The sequence below is a fragment of the Schizosaccharomyces pombe genome (assembly GCF_000002945.2).
Source record: "Schizosaccharomyces pombe strain 972h- genome assembly, chromosome: III".
Lineage (NCBI taxonomy): Eukaryota > Fungi > Ascomycota > Schizosaccharomycetes > Schizosaccharomycetales > Schizosaccharomycetaceae > Schizosaccharomyces > Schizosaccharomyces pombe.
Window position 1 is genome coordinate 1,542,183 of NC_003421.2, and position 23,339 is coordinate 1,565,521.

Sequence of the window (23,339 nt, forward strand, 5' to 3'; positions counted from 1 at the left end):
TTTATTTAGAAAACCATCTTACATCTACTTTTTTTCTCTATAACCGTATAGTTTTCAATACAAAAACCTACTAATCACGGGATGCTCAATTGACTTAAAACGCTTAAAGCAATCAGATACTGTGCTACCATTCTGCTTTACCAAATGTAAAGAAAAACTAAAAAATACATTATTAAATTTGTAAACATTAACACATTCATATGTAACAAGAAGGCATGGAACAAATGTCCGACGCAATTTTACAAATCGTATAGGAAGAAAAGCGATTTATCCACAACAAAAGAATAGCTAATGGTGAATGACTATTCGCACATCGACATATACAAAATAAGAACATAAACGTATTGCTATGCACAATCCATCCATTTTATGTATTGAGGAAATATAGTATTGGGGACATAAATTTTGAATATAGTTTTGAAGACAGATGCTTAATGCAAGCAGTAAAATGTAAGAGCATCTGAAAAATGAAAACGAGTGAATGATAGTTGGTAAAGCTGAACATAAACATTCTATATAAGGAAGAATTGTTTAGGCGACTAAGCGTTCCAAAAATGAATTCCCCGAGATGAATAGAAAACTGTCATAGACACAGTACATATATATACATCGATAATTGTGAGCGGCCTTATCAATTTGAAGCAGCCAAGCTTTAAACCATCTTCCAATCCGAGCCTTTTGCCAAGTTAAGTAGTGCCAAAATTTAATACTTCGAAATAAATTCTGGGAAGCGAAAATTAAAGTATGACATATATTAGAGGTGATGCAAAAATGGGAGATATTAAAATATTAGTTGGTTTACCACAGTTGTTTCCATTCACATTCCATTGTCATTCACTGGATGGCTTTAACAAAAAAGGAAGACATATGAATGCAAAGGCTATGAGAAAATTTTAAGAAGTAAAGTGATAATAAAATCGTCATAAAAAGAAATTATAATACAAGAAGAGGAGCTTGTGAGACTTCACCATAAACAAAAATAAAAAGAACAAATCCTTCTATTTTTCCTCACCAAATTTACCCCGCCACCATTTTAAAGTCAACTCCTTTATTTGATCCCAATAACTTTTACTCGAATCTCTTTCCTTCAAATACGTGTAGCCACGATAACAAATCCAAATAAAATCTGACAAGGCAATAAAGATGGCAACGAAGTTGTCTGCAAAGACTGCAACAAATGCGAATCGTTTGCATGAACCAGAGCAGTGCAACGGTTGGGCAAGTATAACGATAATCTGTATTTGAGGGAGAATCCACATAAAGATAAAAATTGCAGGATAAGCAAACAAAAACTTAGACTGACTTAAAATGCGTTTCCGTTGTTTAAGGAGGGGATCATCTTGCATATCATTTCCATATGCAGCCAAAACACTAGAAGCACCATCTTCGTCACTAGTCAATGGACTACTGAGTTTAAAACTCGTGTGATCTTCAAGGCCATTTGTGCGATTTGGACTATCCCTAAAATCCTGTTCGAAATGTATTCCTGATTGATTTAGATTAGCAGGAGTAGACTGCGAACCAGGAGGCAAATTAGGATGCACAGAGGATAGTAACGGTCTCGAATAGGGAGAAGGTTGAGACTGCGAGGAGTAAATGGATTGAGAATTAGATGGAGTATATGTTAAAGTACTGTTGGTGTCGGGAAATGGTGGAAGAGCTACTTGATCCGGAGCGGTAGGATACGAATCAATGACATTTAAAGTATCAAACACATTTGTTTGTTGATGTGAGTATTTCTTGAAACGTTTGATTTTCCTTCTGATCGAGATGAACATGCAAGTTTGTAAAGCAATAATTGCAATACTTAGCGCATAATCAAATGACCAATTCAAACCAAACATGAATCGTACAGGGGTATAGGGAAGGTAGCATCGGGTTTGTAAATTGACAAATGTATTTCTTTTATTGGTAAAAGCAAGTCCGCCAATAGTTAAAGGAATTACAAATGACAGTGTAAACACAGTATGCCGAAAACGATATAGACCCCTTCGTTCAGTATCAACATGGGGGAAAAGCACCAAAAGAGCATTATGCAATATGTTGATAAAAATCCAATAATCAGTCATCCGAACAAGTACCAAAAGAAAAAATCCAATTGTAAAGCATCGATGTTTTGGAGCCCAAAAAAAAGGATCGCTTAATGCTAGACATGGATGAATCATTTGCACAATGGAACGAATAAACAATACAGAAAAAAGAGCGATATGAAATTGTTCACGTATTGTTCGCCGACGAGACCATCGCCAGAAGATAGCAATTAAGCTGAAAACGATAGATATGGCTGAAGCTATAATGACCATGATTCTCAGGTTAGCTAACTCTCTGCGAGAGACAATGATGATGGAACTCGTACTCGTGGCATCGGAAACATTAAACGTATAATCTAAATGAAGCATGAGCAACCTTGTTCCTTATTACAAAGTTTAAACTTCTCTTCAAGAAGACAGGAAAAAAAAAGAGAGGAGAGGAGGTGAGAAAGTAAAAAACAAGAAAAGCAATATCAGAACGAAAAACAAAAAAAAAGACAAAAAAAAAAGGAATACTCCAAAGACAAATCTATGACTTCAGAAATGTTCAAATAGACAAACAAGAAAGCAAAACAGAATTTTCAGCCACTTGGGTAATCAGTCCTATTACCCTTAAGAAGTGCAAAAAATAGTATATCTCGTATATCCAATTACCCAAGATTGCATATCTGACCCTCGATTTTCTATAAATTGCTTCGTTCGCGAATATAAACAGTCTCTTCAAGTTGATGTAAAAAACTTAGCAAACTGGCAATATAGAAGGAGCTCTCTAAACTAAACGAGTTTGTTTCGAATATGAATTTGAATTCCCGTACTTTTATTTTTGTTTCTGTTTTCTTTTTTCCAAAAACAAGCTTCTCGTCTTTACTTTTCAATTAACTCAACTATTCTTTCGAAAGTTGTAGACACACGATTAAACTGTTAAAGGTAAAAGTTGAAATAGTAAATCTACTGCTTTTTCCTTTAATCGTGGCCGACGAAGCAGCTCAAAAGTGATAAACGAATGCAACCAGGAAAGCCGGACGCAAAACGGTGCCGACGATTATTAATAAAGCGCAGTCCCGTCTCGACACTCTTGGCAAGAAGAAAAGCGCAATTGACGTGAACAACCAACGATGTATTGTGCTTATAAAGAAAGCACTAGTGAAGTCACTTAGAGCTCAAAGCCACTTATGCACGTTTTGCAAGGCTCTTAATAGCGTGGCGAACCTTCTTAAGGATATTGAAGAATAGGGAAATCGGAGGCGGTATGGCTTGCAATTAACGCCGTACAGTGAATAAAGCGGTACTAAATCAAATCGGTGAAATTTACCGATAATTAAGGAAAAGACAAATCAATTGAAGGCGCCGTGGTTTGGGTTGGCTGATGGAGTTGGCTTGATTATAAGTAATGATGGCGGAGAGTTGCCGCCTTTGCTGTTGTGTATGAGTGTGTAGTGAATATGCACAAATATACCTCAACGACTAATGGATAAGGTGTTATAGCAAGTACAGTAGTTAAGTACCAATGCGGGATTTTTCTGAAAAAATATGCAAGCACACGGGCTTGACAGAAACACAAGAGGAGACAAATAAACCAAAGTCTCCGCACCTTAAGTCCACAGAAGAAGAATAAAAAAAAAGATCGCAATTGAATTATGTGAGGGGGCCCAGGCGTCAATAGTACAGAGTCGATTGACTAAGTAGATTTAAGATCACAAGCTGTAGAGCAAATCAGAAATTTGCACCTACGCAGAGACAATGAACAATTGTAATTTCAGAAAAAAAAATATCGACAACGATTCAAATTCCGAGTAATTTTCTAGCAAGACTATTGAAGAAAAAATTTCCCTAATCCCTTGATGAGCCTTGTCGCACTAACACAATATCGGCGATGCTTTCACACTCCTAGATGTGCTACCACCAACCATTATAACTTATGAAAAAAATTTGTAGTATCGCTGTAAACGAAATTTTTGTGTAAGAATGACGAGAGTTGTTTTTGCACAGACAAACGAGGTTCGGACGATCGGCCTATTTTTTAAGTACGATAGTGATTAGTATAGTATATCGTGAGGAGCAAATACAATCGCATAAAAAAAATCAGGGTGAAAAGAATCATTTCAGAGTGCGTTAATGAGAAAGTCCTCGTTATAAAAGAAAAAAAGGAACCGATGATTTAAAGTTATTGATGGTTTTAAAAAACAGCGTTTATTTTTACAGTGTTTAAAGTCAAGTCAATATTAGGCACAAGAAGAGGTCACACTTTATTTTCAAAAGAAAATGGATGAAATGCAACTCCATGCGTTGCGATAAGCGTTAAACACCAATCTAGGAAGCAGTCCCTCAACAGAAATGAAGCGAAAATCGAATGATGGTGAGAATAGAATAATAAAACGAGCCCCGGTAAATTGAAAGTTGATAGAATCAAGTTTCAATTAGGGGTAATGAAAACGTGCTTAAAAATAGGGAGTAATGTTGTAGTTACCAAAATGAACAATTCGGACCAGACCAATAAATATTGTCGAAATAAAACAAGGAGTGTTAAATTTTATTATTATGTCTTTATTCTCCTTGGAAACCGGTTCGTCCACGTGAAGAGAATTCTATTAGCATTGTCGAAACCGTTTGATCCGGTTATGCCTTCATATCTTTGAAAACATTTCCGCCAATTCCACCAAGTGAAAATCACAATATCGTTAGTCGGTATTGTCTTTAGGTTTACTAGCGGGGGCGTTTTTGTTTTGAGGAAAAAAGAATATTCTCTGGTTTCCATCTACCTTAAGTGCCGATTAGGCAGATAAGCTAGATTAAGTGAAATGGGAAACGGGATTCATTTTCCATTGACAACACTTTTAAACATTATTTGATAATTCGCATGCAACCCTTCAAAGTCGATTCGACATTTTAAGGTTTACTTCACGGACATTGAAATCATTGTGAAGCTTTGTAGACTGTTGTCTCTCTCGGAAGTACCCAAAAAAAAAAAAAAAATCCTTTTTACACTCATAACGTTCTAGCTGTTTCATCCCTTTAAAAAATATCATGTTTTTTTTTTGGTGCTCGGAACATTTACTTTCTCCACTTGGTTCGTCTATTTTTGAAGTTAAACTAACTATTTGACCATTTTCGTACTTAATGTCATGAACTCCTCTCGTGGATTGTTAAGTCAATTATCAAAACCAACCACCAACTCAATTTTAACCGTTGTAACCTGACCCATTATTAACACTAGTATTCATGCTGTACTTGCGGCAATTCCCCCATCAAAAAGTTTTCAGAGTTGTCTTTTGATACCGATTATGTGTCGTGGTGGAGGCTTACACCCCAAGGATCGGAACGGGATCTTCTCAATTTGATTTTAATGCTCTGCATGGACAAGCCTAAGGGAAAAGAGTCATGCAACAAGTAGAGAAATTTATTTCAACATTGTTGTGTTGGCGGTTTCTGTTTGCTAATCCTCAGCAACGATCATATGCAGTTGAGATCTCGACCAACTTTTCGTTAAATAATGTCAAAATTTGCAACAAATGTTTTATCACGGTACTCGAAGAATGTGAACTTAATGAAGTTTCTCATTTGGTTGCCAAATTGTGGTCACACATCAATTTTGTCGAAATAACCATTCCGATCCTGATTTCGTTCCATTTTTACTACTTTTTTAAATTTGGGATTAAGTTGAATTGGTCTGTCTTCCTACATCTTGTTCCATACCCGTTCCAAACTTTGACATAATTGGATGAAGCTGTCTTGTTTTAGATAGAATAATACCTTGGAGCGTAATTGCTTTTCCTCTTCAGTAAGTTCTGTTGGTAGGATTTGTGAAGTCGTTGGGGGTGATGGAATCAAATTTGCGTATGCTTGGTTCTCCGGTTGAGCAACCCACGAAGCCTGTGTCTGAGAGTTCAGCGGCGTAGCAGCAATAATGGGGTATTGTGAGTTTGCACCGTAAGAGTAGGCATTACGATTGGGATTAAAAGGTGATGAAGTTATCACCACGTTTTCATCCCAAGTGGGTTGTTGTGACGCAGTAATACTTTCAATTGATGTATCACTTCGAAGGGGCATTTGGGTCATGCCCGCATCCCCGCGGAATCGCTTAAGCGGTGGTGTATTGGAGAAGATTTCAGCATTTGGCATGACATGCTGCAGTGGTGCTGGATTGACATAGTTTGTGCTATTGTTCACAGCAGTTGTTGCTGTTTGGGTCATGGGGATATAACTCGGTTGTAATAAAAGATTTGGCTGTTGCGCCGATGACTTGTTATATGCATTGTTCATCAACGAAAGTTCCTGTGAGTTATTAGATTGACTTTGGGAGTTATTGAATTGCTTCTTCTCAGAGGAAGACTTTGCATCTTTGAACACCAGGCCTAGCTTCTCAAATTCAACTTTGGCTTTCATATAATGCACGTCAGATGGGAATTTCACTTGAAATCTTTTCATCACCTAAATTTATTAACAACAAAATACGCTTCATCAACACTCCATTTTTTTTTTTAAAAAAAGAGGCCTCAATGTGATTTTGAATAAATCTGCTTTTGTTTTACTTACATTATTAGTGAAAGCACGAATATTCATACACGGAGCGCGTGAAAGCAGAGTTAGACATTTTTCCTTCGTTCCCGGTATCAATTGGTGCCAGAGATCTAACAAGTTTATACTTTGCTGTTTGTTTGTTAAAAATATTGAATTTTTCTAGCAATATGGTTTCATGTCGCGTACAATTAATTCTTCGTGTTGACGAATTTGAAGCAATCCAGACGTTAATGAGAGTGTAAAACCTCCATCTGAATAATGTGACCAGTTGATATGGGAGGAATCTGTAGTATACGAATCCTCAGCTACAGAGTACTTAACAATTGGGAAAATGTTCATGTTTGTTTATGTTTGAATATGAGAAGACGCGTTAGACTGAACCTCATTTATCTGATAACGCAGTACGTTCCGTCACGGTGTATTACTTTTGTTTACATTTATGAGTTGACCTGAAAACGACTAGACTTTATGGAATGTAAGTCTTGTTATCACAATATATTACATATGATTGTAATTTGCCATAAGGAAACTATTTCTTCAATCTGTATTGAGGAATATCTGATTGTTCATTAATTTCTCAAGTCTCTTCAAACAACAGTATTTTGAGAGAAAGGAAATTTTATGAGCAGTTTCTTCTTTTACTAATCAATCCCTTTAAAATATTTTTATGCCTTCATTTCATCCTTGGTATCTACACTTATATAAAAATTTTAGGCATATTTGCCTGTTAAAGGGAAACGCAAGATACGGACTTGCACTGCTTTTAAATTATGCGTTTTTTCCATCAGAATGATATTTTTTTTCCTTAATATTATATTTCATCCTTTCTCCATAGGTTGGAAGGGTTGGCGAACTGCTTTGCCAATACCCAGACTTTAGTAGTGTCGTTTGTATAATTAATGAAAACCTAAAATGTGGACATGGAGAAACCTGTTTTAAAATATTAACATGCTCTTTTCACAATAGAAACTACATAATCATTATTGTTTAATAAAAGTTAGCATAACCTGCGATTTTACAAAAAAAAAAGGTCTTTTAGTCAGAAAAAATGAAACTCTTTCTCGTTTCATAACAATTTTTTAGTTCTTTCTTCTATTTGAACAATATTTTTGGTTAAATGTGGAAACGTCAATTAAACACCGTATATGCTGATTTCATATTCTTCGCACTTCCACTGCCCAGGTTTACAAAAATTTCCAAACTCCGTGTTAACAGGAAATTTGGTGCTAAAATCATACCTCCATTAATAAATAACATTAGAAAATTATTTACCATGAGCTTTGATGCCGAAAAACAATTAGCTATTGCTGCTGTGCGCAGAGCTAGCTATTTGACCGAAAAAGTGTTTAATCAACTTATCAAGGAGAAGAGTGCTGCTGGGGCACTTACTAAAGATGATAAATCACCTGTGACTATTGGCGATTTTGGTGCTCAAGCTATCGTAATCTCTATGTTAAAAGATGCATTTCCCAATGATCCAATTGTTGGCGAAGAGGATTCCGACTTTTTGAGAGAAAACACCCAAACCTGCTCTCGTGTTTGGGAATTAGTTCAAGAAACTATCCAACATGCTACTGAATACAAAGAGCTTGGTCAAATCAAGTCAGCTGAAGAAATGATGAGCATTATTGACCAAGGATCATATCACGGTGGTCGCAATGGTCGTATGTGGACTTTGGATCCCATTGATGGAACTAAAGGATTTCTACGTGGTGCCCAGTATGCTATTTGTTTAGCTTTGATTGAGAATGGAAAACCTGTGGTAAGTGCCATTGGATGCCCTAATCTTCCATATGACTTTAATCAGCCCGAGACAAGTCCCAAAGGTATCATAATGTCCGCTGTTCGTAACCATGGTTGCTTCCAGTATTCTCTCCATAACGAAAAATTAGAACCAGTTCAAGTGCACATGCAAGATGTTCAAAACACCAAGGATTCAAAATTTTGCGAAGGAGTAGAGGCTGGTCATTCAATGCAAGGAACTCAAGAAGAAATTGCAAAGTACTTAGGGATTACTCGTGGACCTACCAAGATGGATTCTCAAGCCAAATACGCTAGTCTTGCTCGTGGTGATGGTGACATCTACCTTCGTTTACCAACCAAAATGACATTTGAAGAAAAAATTTGGGATCATGCTGGTGGTTCTCTTCTTGTTGAAGAGGCTGGTGGTGTTGTTTCTGATATGTTTGGCAAACCTTTGGACTTTGGTGTAGGAAGAACTCTTAAGAACAATAACGGTGTTATAGCCGCCTACAAAGGTATTTTTGAAAAGGTAATTGAAGCTACTGCAGCTGTAACATCTAAAGACCCTCACTTTCAAAAGGTCGCCCAATAATCTGTCCGAAATATTCTAGCTTTAGGGCTTTATTTAGATTTTTCAGCATGTTAGCATATGCGTTATCGAGGATTCTACAAAAAATGTAATCTTGAAAATATTTACTTGCCATAAGCTTATGATTAGCTCCTTTTAATTAGATCAAAACAATTAACAACATGTTATATGTCTTTATGGATGACATATTTTATTTACCTTAAATTATGGATTATATAGTAGCAATGTTTAATTGTTCAGGTATAGTTACACAGGTCAGTATGAATAGGTTAATTGTATAGTTATTTTCCATATTACCTTACTATTTTACTTTTAGTATTCTCGTAAATTTACTATACGGTGGTGTTGATCAATTTCAAGGAATTTATGCCTTCAAGTGTGGTTTGGCTAATAACATGGACATGTTTTCTTAAAACGGTAAAACTTTTTAACAATTTTGATGAAACGAATATTGAGCTCATGATCCAAATTGGTATTTTGAGATCCTTCCTAAGTACTTTGACTTGCGCTACCTTGATTCCTGCTGAAAACGTTTGGAAAAGGCATGTAATAAAAGTTTTCTATGATAATATTTGAGACACCACATTTTTCGAAAAGAAATATAATTTTTTAACTCTTAGAACGGGTGATAATGTCATTTCCTACCGATATGGAGACAAATGAAATTTTGGATCAGTTAGACAAAATTGACGAAAGAAATGAAGATATTCTTTTAAAGTCTCTAAAAGCTTCTAAATGCACATATAAGCCCTGGAGCAGAGAAGAGTTTTTGAGACGATTGTTGACTTATAGAAGTCGGTGGGCTTATGTAAACGATCCTCAAATTGGTGAGATAAACTGCTGCCTTAATGGGTGGCTTTGTGAATCCAATAACATTTTAGTTTGCGATGTTTGTAGGAATAAAATTAATTTAACTGCTTTACAGCAAGTTGATGCAGAGAACGATTCGCTTAATGAATTACCAGAAAAAACTAAGGAACGGTTGGAAGTATCTTTGAAAGAGGAACACCAAGACAATTGCTTATGGAGACTACATAAATTTCCTCCAGACATTTATCATTTATCAGTATCTGCCGAACTGGTTCAGGTCGGACGACGGTTTAACAGTCTGTCCACTCGCTTGGTATCTACGCATCTTCCTGAAGAGATGACCTTAAAACGTCTTGAAAAGGTTGCAAATAAAATTCGTGTTGATTGGGAGAAAGAGGACGCTGCTGTTTTGCTTGGCATCGCATTGACTGGATGGAGTGAGCAAGTTCCTGGTCGTTTGTATGTGTGTAACTACTGTCACAGACGTTTGGGTGTTTGGAATTTACAAAGTGAAGGACAAGATTTCGACGTATTGGAAGAACATAAAAAAAGCTGTCCATGGGTAATCCCTCAACCCTTTACTGACTTACTTGGTTGGCAACAAATTTTTGAACTTCTGTGCAAAGAATCCATATTCCAAAGTACAACAAAAACTATGGATGTTTCACAGTATACAGATTACACATTTAGTTTGCTCCAAGGACTTCGGTAGATGGACATACAGGTATTTAGGACTTTAGCAATGACTGCTACGCAAATAATTTATTTTCAAAAAACTATTCGAAATCAAAATAACAAAAAAAGTAAATATTTAAACACAATAATTGAGGGACAGTTTTTCTTTGACAAAATACTAATATAGGAATCTAAGGGCGAGAGATTGAGATTAAAATTATAGTACAATTATTTTACCCTTGAGACCATAATTGTAGCAATTTCTGATGTATCGATTCATAATCAGTGTCTTTTCTGGTTTTTGGCACATGTATTGAGCGCTGTCTAGCATGACTACGTGCACTCATGGATGCATTAAGAGAAGCTGATTGTACCCCATCATCTTTCTTCGAAGTCTCGGCAGAAGCGACGATGCCGTTTTGTCCGTTACTAATTGTCTCCTCCCTAGTTCCAGCGGTACCTGCCGCAGAAGTATTGAAGGCATTTTGAGAGTCGAAATTCTGATTGTTACTATAGGAGGACCTTATTTTCTCTAAGAATTCAGGGATCAACTCACGCGTACGCAAAACATTCCGATATTGTGTACGGACTAAGTCCATAATATGCTTTGTATGAGGGTTCGAAAACCGTTTAGAAGGGTTTGTATCCATATCATCTTCTACTATGTCAAATTTAGAAGATGCACGTTGAATCAACAGCTTTTGCTGGGTTCTACTTGTGGAAGAGCCAAGGTCGTAAAGTTCAGCCTGCGACTTTTTTACATTTGTGGAAGGAACTTTTCGATTTGCAAGTAACGATAAAGAATTTCCTCTAGAGAGTGTAGGGGGTTCACTAGCAATATCTAAAAGTAAGTTAATATATGAGTAATATGAATTGATGAAACATCGATTAAAGACTTACCCGAGCCCGAATGAATTTGCCATTTTGGCTGATTTGTAGCCTGAGTGACTTCGCGATTATTCGAATGAGGTAAAGGTTCTGCCATAACTTCATTATGTACTGGGCTCGATTTTGTGGTACTAGCATCAGCAGCTGAATCGTCTTGACCGGCAGCGGGTGGACGAGCAGAAGCTTGAACATCTGTATTATTAAAGGGAGGAGCATTTGAAATATTCGAATTAATGATTTTCTTTTTGTTATCATGAACAGCAACAACTCTGGTGACAGGAGAGCTGGCTCTTGAAGAATCAGCCGCTTCGTTCGTAGTGACAGAAGGCGTAGGAAGCGCACTGTCCGAATCCAAATTACCAGCAGTAGAATCATTGTCAACTGGAGCATCGTCCCAAACACAATTTGGTTTTCTTTGTGTTAGTGGTATTAATCCATTTTTGGCTACGTGTTTAGGACCATTGAGTTCATGCAAGTCGTTGAGAGATCGTTGTTTAGTAAGATGGGACACGGCGGACGAATTGTTTACCAAACTACTATTTGGATTTTGAGAATGCGCTCGAGTTAAAGCAGAAGGTCTCATAGTTACACTGCCCAATCTACCTGAACGGTTGACTCGCACATGACCTCCACCACGCTTAAGCCTACTGTTTACAATAAAATTCCGCTTACGCTCCTTAGTAGATCTTGAGTAAACCCCTTCACCATCTGTACTTACTGTAGAAGAGGACGTTCTTCTCGACAGGGATGGACGTTCCATACTAAACGTCTAAATGAGGGTTCTTTGGGGAACTGTTTAGAAAGAAAATGAAGAAGAAACGAATACAAGCAAAACGCTTGTAAATTAACCTTTGAAATGATTAATTGAGTAAAATATGAACATGAAGAGGAATCCAATAAAAAGCTAGTCAATTCCCAATTATGACTAACAAAAACAATGGATCAATAATGTAAAAGAACGATATTAAAAAAAATATTTAATTATTAATTTTTCTCACTTGTCAATTCCTACTCCTGAAGTGAATAAATTAGCAGGTTAAGAATTCGTTCGCCAAGATAGGTGAAAGGAAAGAGAGGATGGAGGTGTGTCAATGTGAAACGAACAAAAGATGGCAAATATTATAAAACGGCTATAGCGTGATATCGTTTGTTAAAATATTAGATTTATTTCAATTCACTATTTTCTAGCTCAATAAGTGCAATTTATCATTACTAAAGGCATGGGTAATATATTACAACAAACGTTGGTAAAAGGAAGATGAGGAATTTAGTCATGTGGTACTCTTTTGTTTATTTTAAAAAGCGTTTTATTTGGTTTAAATTGCAGTTACAGTTTCAATTCTACAGCAAGTTTATGATAAAACTTTTCGAGTAAATGTGATGTGAAATTCAAGGATTTTTTTCTAATCAAATGAGGAGGGGAAGATATCTACTTTAATTTAATAAATCAATTGATTCCATTGCTATCGATACATGGATAATTAATTTGTGGGATTGAGAAGAAATTATGCGAACAAATTATCTAGGCTTAATATTCATGAGTTTCGAGTTTTAAATATGAAGTCAAAATTTGCGCAATTCGAGGTCATCAATGTCATTTTTTTGTGACGATTAGCCGTCAAATATGTTTAACATTGCACCGGCTTCAAATCTTTGCGTTTGATGCATTCACTATTCTATATTTTCACTTCTCTCGATATAGGGAAGAGAAATTTAAGGATTTTGCGTGTGCTAAGTAAGCATGTAAATGGGTTTCTATTCGAAAATGTACGCTTTTTTCAAATTTTTCTACTTTTTCACACCATTAATAGCGGATTACTCTACTTGATGGGTCAAACTGAATATCCTTTATACTATTTTCTAATTTGAAATTAATTGCCTATTACGAACAAAAGCGACGAGTTCTCAATATCATAAAACCTGCCATAAACTTATGTCCATTTACTTGGTTCTTCTGCACAAAAGAAACTTTCATATTCCTTTTTGTCAGTTCTCTTAGGTTTAAAAAAAATGGCAAAGCTACAATCTAAATCTTCGAGCGGCAAAATCATTTATTGAACTTTGAGACGATCTCAACCTAGCTGTTCTTTTTATTTCATCATTTTTGGAAGGTAAAAAATAATTTGAATCTGTTTTTCTAAGAAATGCGTATTAAGTATTAGTCGTGTTGATTTAGTTATTTATATAAACAAAGCAAGATTTCTCTTGCGTTTTTGAATTTGAGCCAATATGTTAAATTTCCTTATTGTCGCCTATTTTTATTAAATACATTTTTAAAGTTAAATTAAATATCAAATTTTGGTACAAGCTTCCAACATGTCACGAATGTTACAATTTTCACATAGTCAAAATTGATTAATTTCGAATATTAATTGCCGGATTTCTTTTAAATCTACATATAATTCATTAATTTAGTAATAGGTATTGCAAAAAAACTTCTCACTTCCGTTCTACAAACAAACTGCTCTTTCTTTATTCCCGATGATTACCGCGGCTCAGGCGCTGACTGAAAAAGTCACAGTGATAATGTTACCAAAGGATGAAAAAACAATGATATTGGATTTACCCTTCTCCAATTTATTGTTTCAACTAGTTTACTAGTTATTTAAAAAGACATTTCGAAAATCTTTCTATTTATGTTAAAATTTCCTAACATTTTTCCTTCCTTTGGGTTCGTATACATATATATATTTTTCTAATGGTATTGCTAACTCGAGATTTGTGATTTATAGAAAAAACTAAGCAAGTTTGAGAAGAGTAAGATAAGGAAACCATTATCATTCTACTTGAATTAATTCTGTTTGAATAAATATCTTTGGCTCTACAAATTGTGGAATATTTTCGTTTCACGCCAAGACAGAATTTACCTTTTAAAAAACGTTAGGTTCACCAATTAGTCTTTTTTTGCTCTACAGTTTTTTTTTTTTTAAACTTTCTTTAGTAATATTTCCTTGGAGGCTAGCATACCTTTTTTTTGGGCTTCTTATTTATTTTATTTCTTTCGTTATTATGCCTGAAGCTTTTGAGCGTTATTCAAGCAACCCAACTTATGAACCCCCATGGCGTAAAGTGCGATTTATTGGAATTGCAGGACCATCGGGTAGTGGGAAAACCTCGGTGGCCCAATTGATTGTAAAGGCGTTAAATCTTCCACATGTTGTTATTTTATCCCTTGACTCGTTTTACAAATCTTTGAATGCAGAGCAGAAGAAGAGAGCATTTAACAACGACTATGACTTTGATTCCCCCGAAGCCATTGATTGGGACTTGCTCTTCGTAAAACTGCTAGAACTTAAACAAGGCCGTAAAGTTGACATTCCTATATATAGCTTCAATGAGCATAATCGGCTTCCTGAGACCAACACGTTATTCGGAGCAAGTATCATTATTCTCGAAGGGATTTTTGCTTTATACGATGAAAAGATTCGCTCTCTCCTTGACGTCTCGGTCTTTCTAGATACAGATTCGGACGTGTGTCTCTCTCGTCGACTGAATCGCGATATCAACTATCGAGGAAGGGACATAGTTGGCGTTTTGGAACAATATAATAAATTTGTCAAGCCAAGTTATGAGAACTTCGTTAGGCGTCAACTATCTTACACTGATCTTATCGTTCCTCGTGGCCGGGACAATAAATTGGCAATTGATATGGTGATTAATTTTATTCGTAGAACACTTTCTATACAAAGTGAAACTCATGTTAAGAACATTGATAGTTTACAGCAAATTGTACCAACCATTCCCCATTTACCCTTAAATTTAGTTCAGCTTAAAATTACGCCTGAAATATCTGCCATCAGGACTATTCTTATAAACAAAAATACACACCCTGATGATTTACAATTTTTTTTGAGCAGAATTGGCACCATGTTGATGAATTTGGCAGGTGATTCGCTTGCATATGAAAAGAAAACGATTACTTTGCATAACGGAAACCAGTGGGAAGGTCTACAAATGGCAAAAGAGCTTTGTGGTGTTTCAGTTTTGCGATCCGGCGGAACTCTTGAAACAGCTTTATGTCGTCAATTTCCAACAGTGTGTTTGGGTAAGATTTTGGTGCAAATCAATAAAGTTACTCAAGAACCAACTTTACATTACCATAAATTGCCCCGTGGCATTGCTACCATGAATGTTGTTTTGATGGCTTCACATTTAACTACACATGCAGATGTCTTAATGGCCACGCAAATTTTAGTGGATTTCGGGGTCCCAGAGGAAAACATTATAATTGTGGTCTATGTTTGTTACTCTGAAAGTATTAAAGCGCTGGCTTATATTTTCCCAAAGGTTACCATTGTTACAGCATTTCTAGAAAGTGTTGCTGAACCCGTAGTCGGTAGATTGGATATCGAAAAAGTGTATTATGGATGCTGATATAACATTTATATGCGTGGATATAAAAAACAAAAGTTTAATGTCTGTTAGGAGTTTAGTGTACATTTTATTAAAGAATTCCCTTTGTTTGGATTATTACTTGCAGAAAACTACGGATAACAGGTGTTTGGTGATATAAATGTCATATTAATTAATTCGTGTAATTTCGTATCGCTCGATTAGAATAGTTCAGAAATTCAAAGTTATAAATAATGAAGTTTGAAATAGTTTAAGTGGAAACGCAGTCAAAATTTTTCCAGGGAAAATAAGAGACGAGACTATCAGGCAAGCAAAAAAAAATAGTAAAAAAATAGCAATACTATGTAACACATGAACCGAAAGACAAATCGTAGCTGAGAGAATCTTTGAATAATCATATATATTAATTAGTTTTGTAAACATTGAATCATTAGTTTAAAAAGTAGCCTCCAAATCTAAAATTGGGTCAACATATACTTTTCCAGATTTCGGACGGAAAATAGGAGTCAGGTTGCCCTTGGAAACGGTCTCCAAAGAGATAGAGCAAAAAAATGGATGTGTTTGAAGTTTCTTGCTGGAGTGACCCAACCTCTTCTTAATGTCCATTTCTAGAAAAGCCATAACAGCTGAACGAGCATCTTTCGAGATAGTAGTTAGCTTTTTATCCCGAGAAATATGAAGAGCAGAAGATAAACGATCTGCTGATGAAGCCTTTTCTTCCTCTGAAGCTCGAATCCAATTGATCAAAAGATGATTGGGAAAAGGTCGCACTTGAAAAAGGCATTCGTAAAATGTTATACCTAAGGACCACCAGTCTGATTCTTTATAAGAAACAGCGTGAATTAATGTCTCAGGAGCCATATATACAGGGGTCCCAACGCGACCAACAGTCATGTTTGATTTAGAAGGAGAAGATGAGGTATGCACTTTAGCTGCAACATTAAAGTCAGCCAACTTGCAATGTCCCTTCTCATCCAACAAAATATTATCTGGCTTTACATCGCGATGAAGCACCCCCTTTGAATGTATATAAATCAAGGCAGATACTAGTTCTACCATCCAAATACGAATGACCGATTCATTGAATTTTCTTTGGGAAATATGGTATCGGAGATCTCCACCAAGCATTAAATCAGTTACTAAGTAAATTTTCGTTTCATCCTCAAACTCAGAGTAAAACTTGCATAGTAGAGGATGGTTCAATGATTGTAATAATAGAACCTCATTTCTTAGCTTCTTGATCTTATGCTCGTCGTGTTTCTTTTTATTGATGCATTTAAGAGCAAACCTTTGCTTAGTTTGACGATGTTTCACGACGAACACTGTACTCCAGCTTCCTTTCCCAATAACATTTCGAATTTTGAACTGAGAAACACTTTCAAAATTGGTGGCATTTGGATCCTCAAAATTTTCTTTGTCGTTTTTAACACTTTTTGAGTTACTATTTCCCATGTATAAAAAACTGCGGAAAGAAAGCACAAAGGTGCAGCAATGTCTATTTGACTTTGGTGGATAGGGACGCTAGCGAACAATTAATTTACATTTAGCATTTCAAAATGAAAACTCACTTTTGACTCAAGCGCTGCGACGCCTTAATTTGAGTAAACGGTCCTGTAGTTCGATAGCTTGACTAGTGTAAAAAAAAAATAAAGAGAGAGAATTCGGTTTTTTTCTTGAAAACGAGTGTTAAAAAATTATTTATTAAATTTGGTTTTGGATAAATCAGAGAATTATGGAGTCTGTAGATTCACCATACCTGTAGTCAGGAGGTACAGAGAACAAAGAAACTTAGCAATTTATGGGTAAACAAAGAATCAGGGAGATGATGCTTCTTCAATAGAGTCGTTTAAATGCAACTTTAAAACTTATCCTTTTGATTGGATAAAATTAAAATTAGCGAAGCTTATGTTATTTCTCAAAACGACCATTGGTTGTAGATAACTCGTTAATAGTAATCTTAAATTAACCCAAGGAAGATAACCACATTTAGTTGGTGAGAGTGAAAAAGCACATTACACGTTTTCTACACTGAATTTCCTTTAAAAACAGAAATTTTCACAAATTTCCTTGTTGTTTTAACTGTTAGTATAATTTTTCTTCCATTTTGGGACAACCTACGTTAAGAGAAACTTCCTTCCCCACAGTGTACAAGAGGTGGCTGAAAACTGCAATGGAAGTACAATGCAGTACGGAGGTTTCTACATAATAAGTTCCCCTAATAAAACACCTACAAAAGAAGCATAGTGACCCTGCTTCTTTTTTCTCCTTCACCTATAATACTGTTGCTTCGTTGAGATCAGTGCTTCTCTCTACAAAAGAATTTCCAAACTTATCGTAATGCGTTGCCAGAGTTAAGGCCTATGTCCAAAGCTTTATTTTAAAATGCTGGAGAGAACAGAAAGTGGAACTTAATATGCATAGTAAATATAAGAATAACAGAAGCAGGATTTTGTAAGTCTAAAGATATTTTTAGGTTTGGATACACTCATTCCTCATAAAAGAAAAAGGAAGGAAAAGGGCGTTGTTCATTTTTTTAAAAGGAATAAAGAACCGTCAAATGATTTTACCGGTTTGTCGCATTAGCCTAATTTGGATATAATTCGAAATTGTATAAAAGGTATCCAATTTTTTCCTGCGTCTTGTAAGTCAATCTCCGATAAATAAGAGATTAATGTGAAAATAATGCCTTCATGAGAAACAACTTATTTCAACCACATCTCATTCTCAGCAATCACAGAGTTCCATTATAGACGTTGATAAAAAAAATAATATAAAGAATAAGTGCAGCAATTACTTCGTCCGGCTTCAATTTGTCCTTTTTACAAAGTCAAAGTTTTCGAATTGTCTTGAAGCAAACAACCCTACACAGATCTGTCTGTCATAGGTAACGCTTAATATCTCTTAGGAAATGAAGTATAACGACTGTGATTTCCAAGCGCTTCATCTTACCTTTTAACGAGATTGGATCAAGAGCCTTGGAATAATTTCGTTTCTCTTAAGTTTAATTCCCATCGTCCATTCGCTGCTCTTTCTGATATATGATTAACGATTTCTTTAAACATCTCGGTGAATACGAGATTTGAACTCCTTCACTATTTCCTTAGAAGCTTAAATCCTCTTTCTAAGAAGTAATTTTTGGCTGGCAACCAAGCAAGTCATGCTCTAAAGTTTTATGATCGTTCAAAAAAATAATCCAACTAACGTCTTTGGCATTTCGTCTAATCAAACCTTGGAAGTCGCTTTTCATCGACAATTTCTTAGCTTAAACTTGACAAATAGATTACATTTTTTCTACAATATTCAAGCATTTCTTTAACATTTTTTGGAACTAGTACTTTCAAGTAGGGTCCTTTACTTTTTTTTTTAAACAACGGACGAGCGCAGTTTTTGCACCCCAACAAGTAGCACTTCAATCTTAACTTACCCACAACAACACCACGCCATAATTTGAAATCTCAACTCTCGTCTTTGCAAGACGCTGGTTTACCTCAATAAATATTAGAAGTGAAAAACGTTGATATTTTGTCAGCGAAGTTCCTTTCTCGCTCTATTTACTTTTCTATCTTGGTAAATAGCCCGTTTTTTCCTGGAAACCAGTCTCCCCTTGGTACGTAAAATCTTGCTTCTTTTTTTTTATAAAAAAAAAGAAAGAGAAAAATTATAGGGAAGATAGACTTTGACGAACAAAGAAGAAGCGGTTGTCAGTTTTGGTTTCTTATCAAACTCACCATCCTTTATACTTGCTAGTGGTCAATTTTTTGGGTAACCTTTTTTGAACTACTCGAGTGGGTTCCTTTGTTTTTTTTTTCGTTATCCTCATTTTTCGTTTTGAAGGAGTTACTTTCAACTCTTTCCATTCTTTGCTCTTTGTGCTTACGTTATTTTGAACAAAGTTGATTGAAATCTAAGAAGTCCTTTTTCAATACTTTATTTTATTATTTAATTTCTTTCTGAACGTTGATATATATACCTATTATTTAATATCTATATAATCATCTACGCTTATCACAGACAACGAATAATTTATAATCTTCATTTAATTGCTACAGTTGTCTGCTCTTCGGTTTCAATAAGTTAAAGTGTTTGCGTTACGTGTTTGTACGTATTCATCAACCGTGTGCGCTTGTCCTTGATTTTTTAATTGTCGCAAAAGAAAAGGAGAACTGTTAGCTTTTTGTCATAAGTTTTTCAGTTAACATGATTTATAAACTTGCTGCTCGGTATCCAATTCAAGTGATTGCCATTGTGGGCATCCTTGTCTCTATGGCATATTTTTCCTTCTTGGAAGCCTTAACTCAAGAAGATTTCCCAGTATTAATTCGTGCTTTAAAACGATTTGGTATTTTGGATGGATTTCCGAACACTCGTCTACCTAACGAGATGATTTTAAAGCTAAGTAGTGTCCAAGGTGAGGATGCCTCGGTTTGGGAACAAATTCCTGCCGCAGAGTTGGGTGGAGAAGGATTTGTTGATTTTGATATCACCCAATGGTATTACCCTGCGAATGCAAAGGTCGATGTTGCTCAATTGGTAGAGCCATATCGTAATGACTGCATTTTCCATGACGCTTCCGGTGCTTGCCATTTCTTTTTTAAAGAGGTCGGCAATTGGACTGTATCTAGTATTGCATTACCATCGAATCTCGCCAATCCGCCCATCGATTACTTCCTTGACAGTTCTAGTACTGTCATTCAAAGAATTCTTCCTGCAATTCGTGAACACGGCATTTCATGGTCGTGGTTACTTCAGTTGATCGCTCGCACTTGGATGAATACTTTAAAGATCGCTAGCCAAGCTTCTAAGACCGAACTGTTAATTGTTGGTACTGCTTATGCTTGCATGTTGATATCCATTGTGTCTCTTTACCTTAAGATGCGTCGTCTAGGATCCAAATTTTGGCTATTTTTTAGTGTCCTGCTTTCCACTTTGTTCTCTGTTCAATTCGCAATGACTTTGGTACGTGCATCTGGTGTACGGATTAGCCTTGTCTCGTTGATTGAAAGTTTGCCTTTTCTGATAAATGTGGTTGCCCTTGATAAAGCTGCAGAATTAACGCGGCAAGTTATCACTCGATGCTCTGTCTCTGACTCCCATTCTCCTATGCATGAAGATATTGCAAAGGCTTGCCGCAACGCTGCACCGCCTATCCTCCGTCATTTTTCTTTTGGAATAGTCGTTTTGGCAATTTTTTCGTATTGTAATTTTGGTATCAAACAATTCTTTTTGTTTGCTGCTGTCATGATTTATGATTTACTCTTACTGTTCTCTTTCTTTGTCGCCATACTCACCCTGAAACTTGAGATGCGCCGCTATAATGCTAAGGATGATGTTCGAAAGGTTCTTATAGAAGAGGGTCTCTCTGAGTCTACGGCTCGTCATGTTGCAGACGGCAACGATTCTTCGGCTACTACTTCTGCAGGGTCACGGTATTTTAAAGTTAGATATGGAACCAAAATCATTCTTTTCATATTCATTGCCTTCAATTTGTTTGAACTTTGTTCTATTCCGTTCAAACATTATGCTGCCACTTCTGCTGCTGCTGCTCGATTAATTCCTCTTGTTCGCTCTCAATATCCCGATTTTAAGTCACAAAGGCTTTTGGATGATGGAGTGTTTGACGACGTTCTTTCTGCTATTTCTTCAATGTCCAACATTGAATCACCAAGCGTCCGTTTACTACCAGCTGTTTTTTACGGTGCCGAATTATCCAGCACTTCTTTTCTATCTACTATCCATTCGTTTATTAACAACTGGTCTCACTACATCAGTGCTTCGTTTTTGTCAAAATGGATCGTCTGTGCTTTATCTTTGAGTATTGCCGTCAACGTTTTTCTTTTGAACGCTGCTCGATTGAACTCCATCAAAGAGGAACCTGAGAAAAAGGTGGTTGAAAAAGTTGTTGAAGTCGTTAAGTATATTCCTTCGTCGAATAGTTCATCCATTGATGACATTCAGAAAGACGAAATCGCTCAAGAATCCGTTGTACGTTCGCTTGAGGAATGTATCACTCTTTACAACAATGGTCAAATTTCAACTTTAAATGATGAAGAAGTTGTGCAGTTAACCTTAGCTAAAAAAATCCCTCTTTATGCTTTAGAACGAGTACTTAAAGACGTTACCAGAGCTGTTGTAATTCGCCGAACGGTCGTCTCCCGTTCATCTAGGACGAAGACACTTGAAAGCTCTAATTGCCCCGTCTATCATTACGATTACTCTAGGGTTTTGAATGCATGTTGTGAAAACGTTATAGGTTACATGCCCTTGCCCCTTGGTGTAGCTGGTCCTCTCATTATTGACGGTAAGCCTTTTTATATCCCTATGGCTACTACTGAGGGTGCATTGGTTGCTTCTACTATGCGTGGATGCAAAGCTATTAACGCTGGTGGTGGTGCTGTTACTGTATTGACTCGTGATCAAATGTCCCGTGGACCATGTGTGGCTTTCCCGAATTTGACGCGCGCTGGTCGTGCTAAAATTTGGTTGGATAGCCCTGAAGGCCAAGAGGTTATGAAGAAGGCTTTTAACTCTACTAGCCGTTTTGCTAGACTTCAACATATTAAGACTGCTCTAGCTGGTACTCGTCTTTTCATCCGTTTCTGTACGTCTACCGGTGATGCTATGGGTATGAATATGATTTCCAAAGGTGTTGAGCATGCACTTGTAGTAATGAGCAATGACGCTGGTTTTGATGACATGCAAGTGATCAGTGTATCAGGGAATTATTGTACAGATAAGAAGCCTGCTGCTATTAATTGGATTGATGGTCGTGGTAAAAGTGTTATTGCTGAAGCTATTATTCCTGGTGATGCTGTCAAATCGGTATTGAAAACTACTGTTGAAGATTTGGTTAAATTAAATGTTGACAAAAACCTCATTGGTAGTGCTATGGCTGGCAGCGTTGGAGGATTTAATGCTCATGCTGCTAACATTGTCACGGCAGTATATTTAGCAACTGGTCAAGACCCTGCCCAAAATGTTGAAAGCAGTAATTGTATAACTTTGATGGATAATGTTGATGGTAACCTTCAGCTTAGCGTGTCAATGCCATCCATTGAAGTTGGAACAATTGGTGGTGGAACGGTTTTGGAACCGCAAGGTGCTATGCTTGACTTGCTCGGTGTGCGAGGTGCCCATATGACCTCTCCCGGTGATAATTCTCGTCAACTAGCACGTGTCGTTGCAGCCGCCGTAATGGCTGGTGAACTGTCTTTGTGTTCCGCACTTGCTAGTGGCCATTTAGTTAAATCCCATATCGGACTCAATCGAAGTGCGCTGAATACTCCTGCTATGGACTCTTCTGCCAAGAAACCAGCGACTGATGCTCTAAAATCCGTTAACTCTCGAGTACCGGGACGTTGAGGGAGCAAGCTTGTTTTATAATATTGTCACATACACGATGATGACAAATTTTTTTAATTTTGATCTCCCCTAAAAAGTTACATCTTTGAACTGTTATGCCTCAGGAAAATTAGCTTTAAATTCTTTTCCATTTTTTATATATTCATCTTTTAAAAGAATATGGTATATCCATACAAGTATGTAGTTTACCTAGTGAACGCTGATTTATAGCTTAGGTAAGAAGACGTAAGGCAATGTATATTGCTTATGTCTAGTGACACAAACAAATGGATTATATTATACGGACTTATATTAGTTATCTCAATAAAGAATTTAAATAGATTTTTAATTGTAATGGTTTTATGACTTGAAATTGAATTTATTAGGGTATCAAC

General features: G+C 36.3%; 8 protein-coding genes and 11 long non-coding RNA genes across 19 annotated transcripts; 12 read left to right on the forward strand and 7 right to left on the reverse strand.

The window, feature by feature from the left end:
- Positions 1 to 150: 150 nt before the first annotated feature.
- git3 (G-protein-coupled receptor Git3) lies at positions 151 to 3,913 on the reverse strand. The gene has a single exon (NM_001023218.3). The coding sequence runs from the start codon at positions 2,397 to 2,399 to the stop codon at positions 999 to 1,001; it is 1,401 nt and encodes a 466-aa protein (NP_588228.1). The 5' UTR covers positions 2,400 to 3,913; the 3' UTR covers positions 151 to 998.
- Positions 1,478 to 1,684, forward strand: SPOM_SPNCRNA.7413. Its single transcript, NR_196750.1, has one exon. It is a non-coding gene; the product is annotated as a non-coding RNA (long non-coding RNA).
- On the forward strand, positions 3,392 to 7,813 carry SPOM_SPNCRNA.1203. Its single transcript, NR_150063.1, has one exon. It is a non-coding gene; the product is annotated as a non-coding RNA (long non-coding RNA).
- On the forward strand, positions 4,595 to 5,807 carry SPOM_SPNCRNA.132. Its single transcript, NR_150192.1, has one exon. It is a non-coding gene; the product is annotated as a non-coding RNA (long non-coding RNA).
- Positions 4,869 to 6,887, reverse strand: rec7 (meiotic recombination protein Rec7; the record flags this gene model as incomplete). Its single annotated transcript, NM_001023219.2, has 3 exons — positions 4,869 to 6,458; positions 6,564 to 6,677; positions 6,735 to 6,887. 3 exons carry the CDS (start codon positions 6,885 to 6,887, stop codon positions 5,706 to 5,708), a joined length of 1,020 nt encoding a protein of 339 aa, NP_588229.1. The 3' UTR covers positions 4,869 to 5,705.
- tos1 lies at positions 5,746 to 7,355 on the forward strand. The gene has a single exon (NR_151057.1). It is a non-coding gene; the product is annotated as a non-coding RNA (long non-coding RNA).
- tos2 lies at positions 6,167 to 6,715 on the forward strand. The gene has a single exon (NR_150181.1). It is a non-coding gene; the product is annotated as a non-coding RNA (long non-coding RNA).
- On the forward strand, positions 7,722 to 9,215 carry tol1 (3'(2'),5'-bisphosphate nucleotidase/inositol-1,4-bisphosphate 1-phosphatase). The gene has a single exon (NM_001023220.3). It carries the CDS (start codon positions 7,822 to 7,824, stop codon positions 8,881 to 8,883), a length of 1,062 nt encoding a protein of 353 aa, NP_588230.1. The 5' UTR covers positions 7,722 to 7,821; the 3' UTR covers positions 8,884 to 9,215.
- Positions 9,148 to 10,405, reverse strand: SPOM_SPNCRNA.1204. Its single transcript, NR_150064.1, has one exon. It is a non-coding gene; the product is annotated as a non-coding RNA (long non-coding RNA).
- On the forward strand, positions 9,381 to 11,955 carry rsm1 (zinc finger C3HC-type containing RNA export factor Rsm1). The gene has a single exon (NM_001023221.3). It carries the CDS (start codon positions 9,512 to 9,514, stop codon positions 10,400 to 10,402), a length of 891 nt encoding a protein of 296 aa, NP_588231.1. The 5' UTR covers positions 9,381 to 9,511; the 3' UTR covers positions 10,403 to 11,955.
- tco89 (TORC1 subunit Tco89) lies at positions 10,412 to 12,315 on the reverse strand. Its single transcript, NM_001023222.3, has 2 exons — positions 11,266 to 12,315; positions 10,412 to 11,206 (listed from the first exon to the last, which is right to left on the reverse strand). The coding sequence occupies exons 1-2, from the start codon at positions 12,011 to 12,013 to the stop codon at positions 10,599 to 10,601; spliced, it is 1,356 nt and encodes a 451-aa protein (NP_588232.1). The 5' UTR covers positions 12,014 to 12,315; the 3' UTR covers positions 10,412 to 10,598.
- On the forward strand, positions 12,255 to 13,543 carry SPOM_SPNCRNA.7414. The gene has a single exon (NR_196751.1). It is a non-coding gene; the product is annotated as a non-coding RNA (long non-coding RNA).
- Positions 12,653 to 13,774, reverse strand: SPOM_SPNCRNA.7415. Its single transcript, NR_196752.1, has one exon. It is a non-coding gene; the product is annotated as a non-coding RNA (long non-coding RNA).
- Positions 13,775 to 13,816: 42 nt separating this feature from the next.
- Positions 13,817 to 15,731, forward strand: urk1 (uridine kinase/uracil phosphoribosyltransferase). The gene is made up of 2 exons (NM_001355921.2): positions 13,817 to 13,924; positions 13,986 to 15,731. Exon 2 carries the CDS (start codon positions 14,263 to 14,265, stop codon positions 15,625 to 15,627), a length of 1,365 nt encoding a protein of 454 aa, NP_001342737.1. The 5' UTR covers positions 13,817 to 13,924; positions 13,986 to 14,262; the 3' UTR covers positions 15,628 to 15,731.
- ppk33 (serine/threonine protein kinase Ppk33) lies at positions 15,629 to 18,959 on the reverse strand. The gene has a single exon (NM_001023224.3). It carries the CDS (start codon positions 17,056 to 17,058, stop codon positions 16,042 to 16,044), a length of 1,017 nt encoding a protein of 338 aa, NP_588234.1. The 5' UTR covers positions 17,059 to 18,959; the 3' UTR covers positions 15,629 to 16,041.
- SPOM_SPNCRNA.7416 lies at positions 16,079 to 17,158 on the forward strand. Its single transcript, NR_196753.1, has one exon. It is a non-coding gene; the product is annotated as a non-coding RNA (long non-coding RNA).
- On the forward strand, positions 17,561 to 19,058 carry SPOM_SPNCRNA.1205. The gene has a single exon (NR_150065.1). It is a non-coding gene; the product is annotated as a non-coding RNA (long non-coding RNA).
- Positions 19,033 to 23,309, forward strand: hmg1 (3-hydroxy-3-methylglutaryl-CoA reductase Hmg1). The gene has a single exon (NM_001023225.3). The coding sequence runs from the start codon at positions 19,804 to 19,806 to the stop codon at positions 22,963 to 22,965; it is 3,162 nt and encodes a 1,053-aa protein (NP_588235.1). The 5' UTR covers positions 19,033 to 19,803; the 3' UTR covers positions 22,966 to 23,309.
- On the reverse strand, positions 19,619 to 23,075 carry SPOM_SPNCRNA.7417. Its single transcript, NR_196754.1, has one exon. It is a non-coding gene; the product is annotated as a non-coding RNA (long non-coding RNA).
- Positions 23,310 to 23,339: the final 30 nt, after the last annotated feature.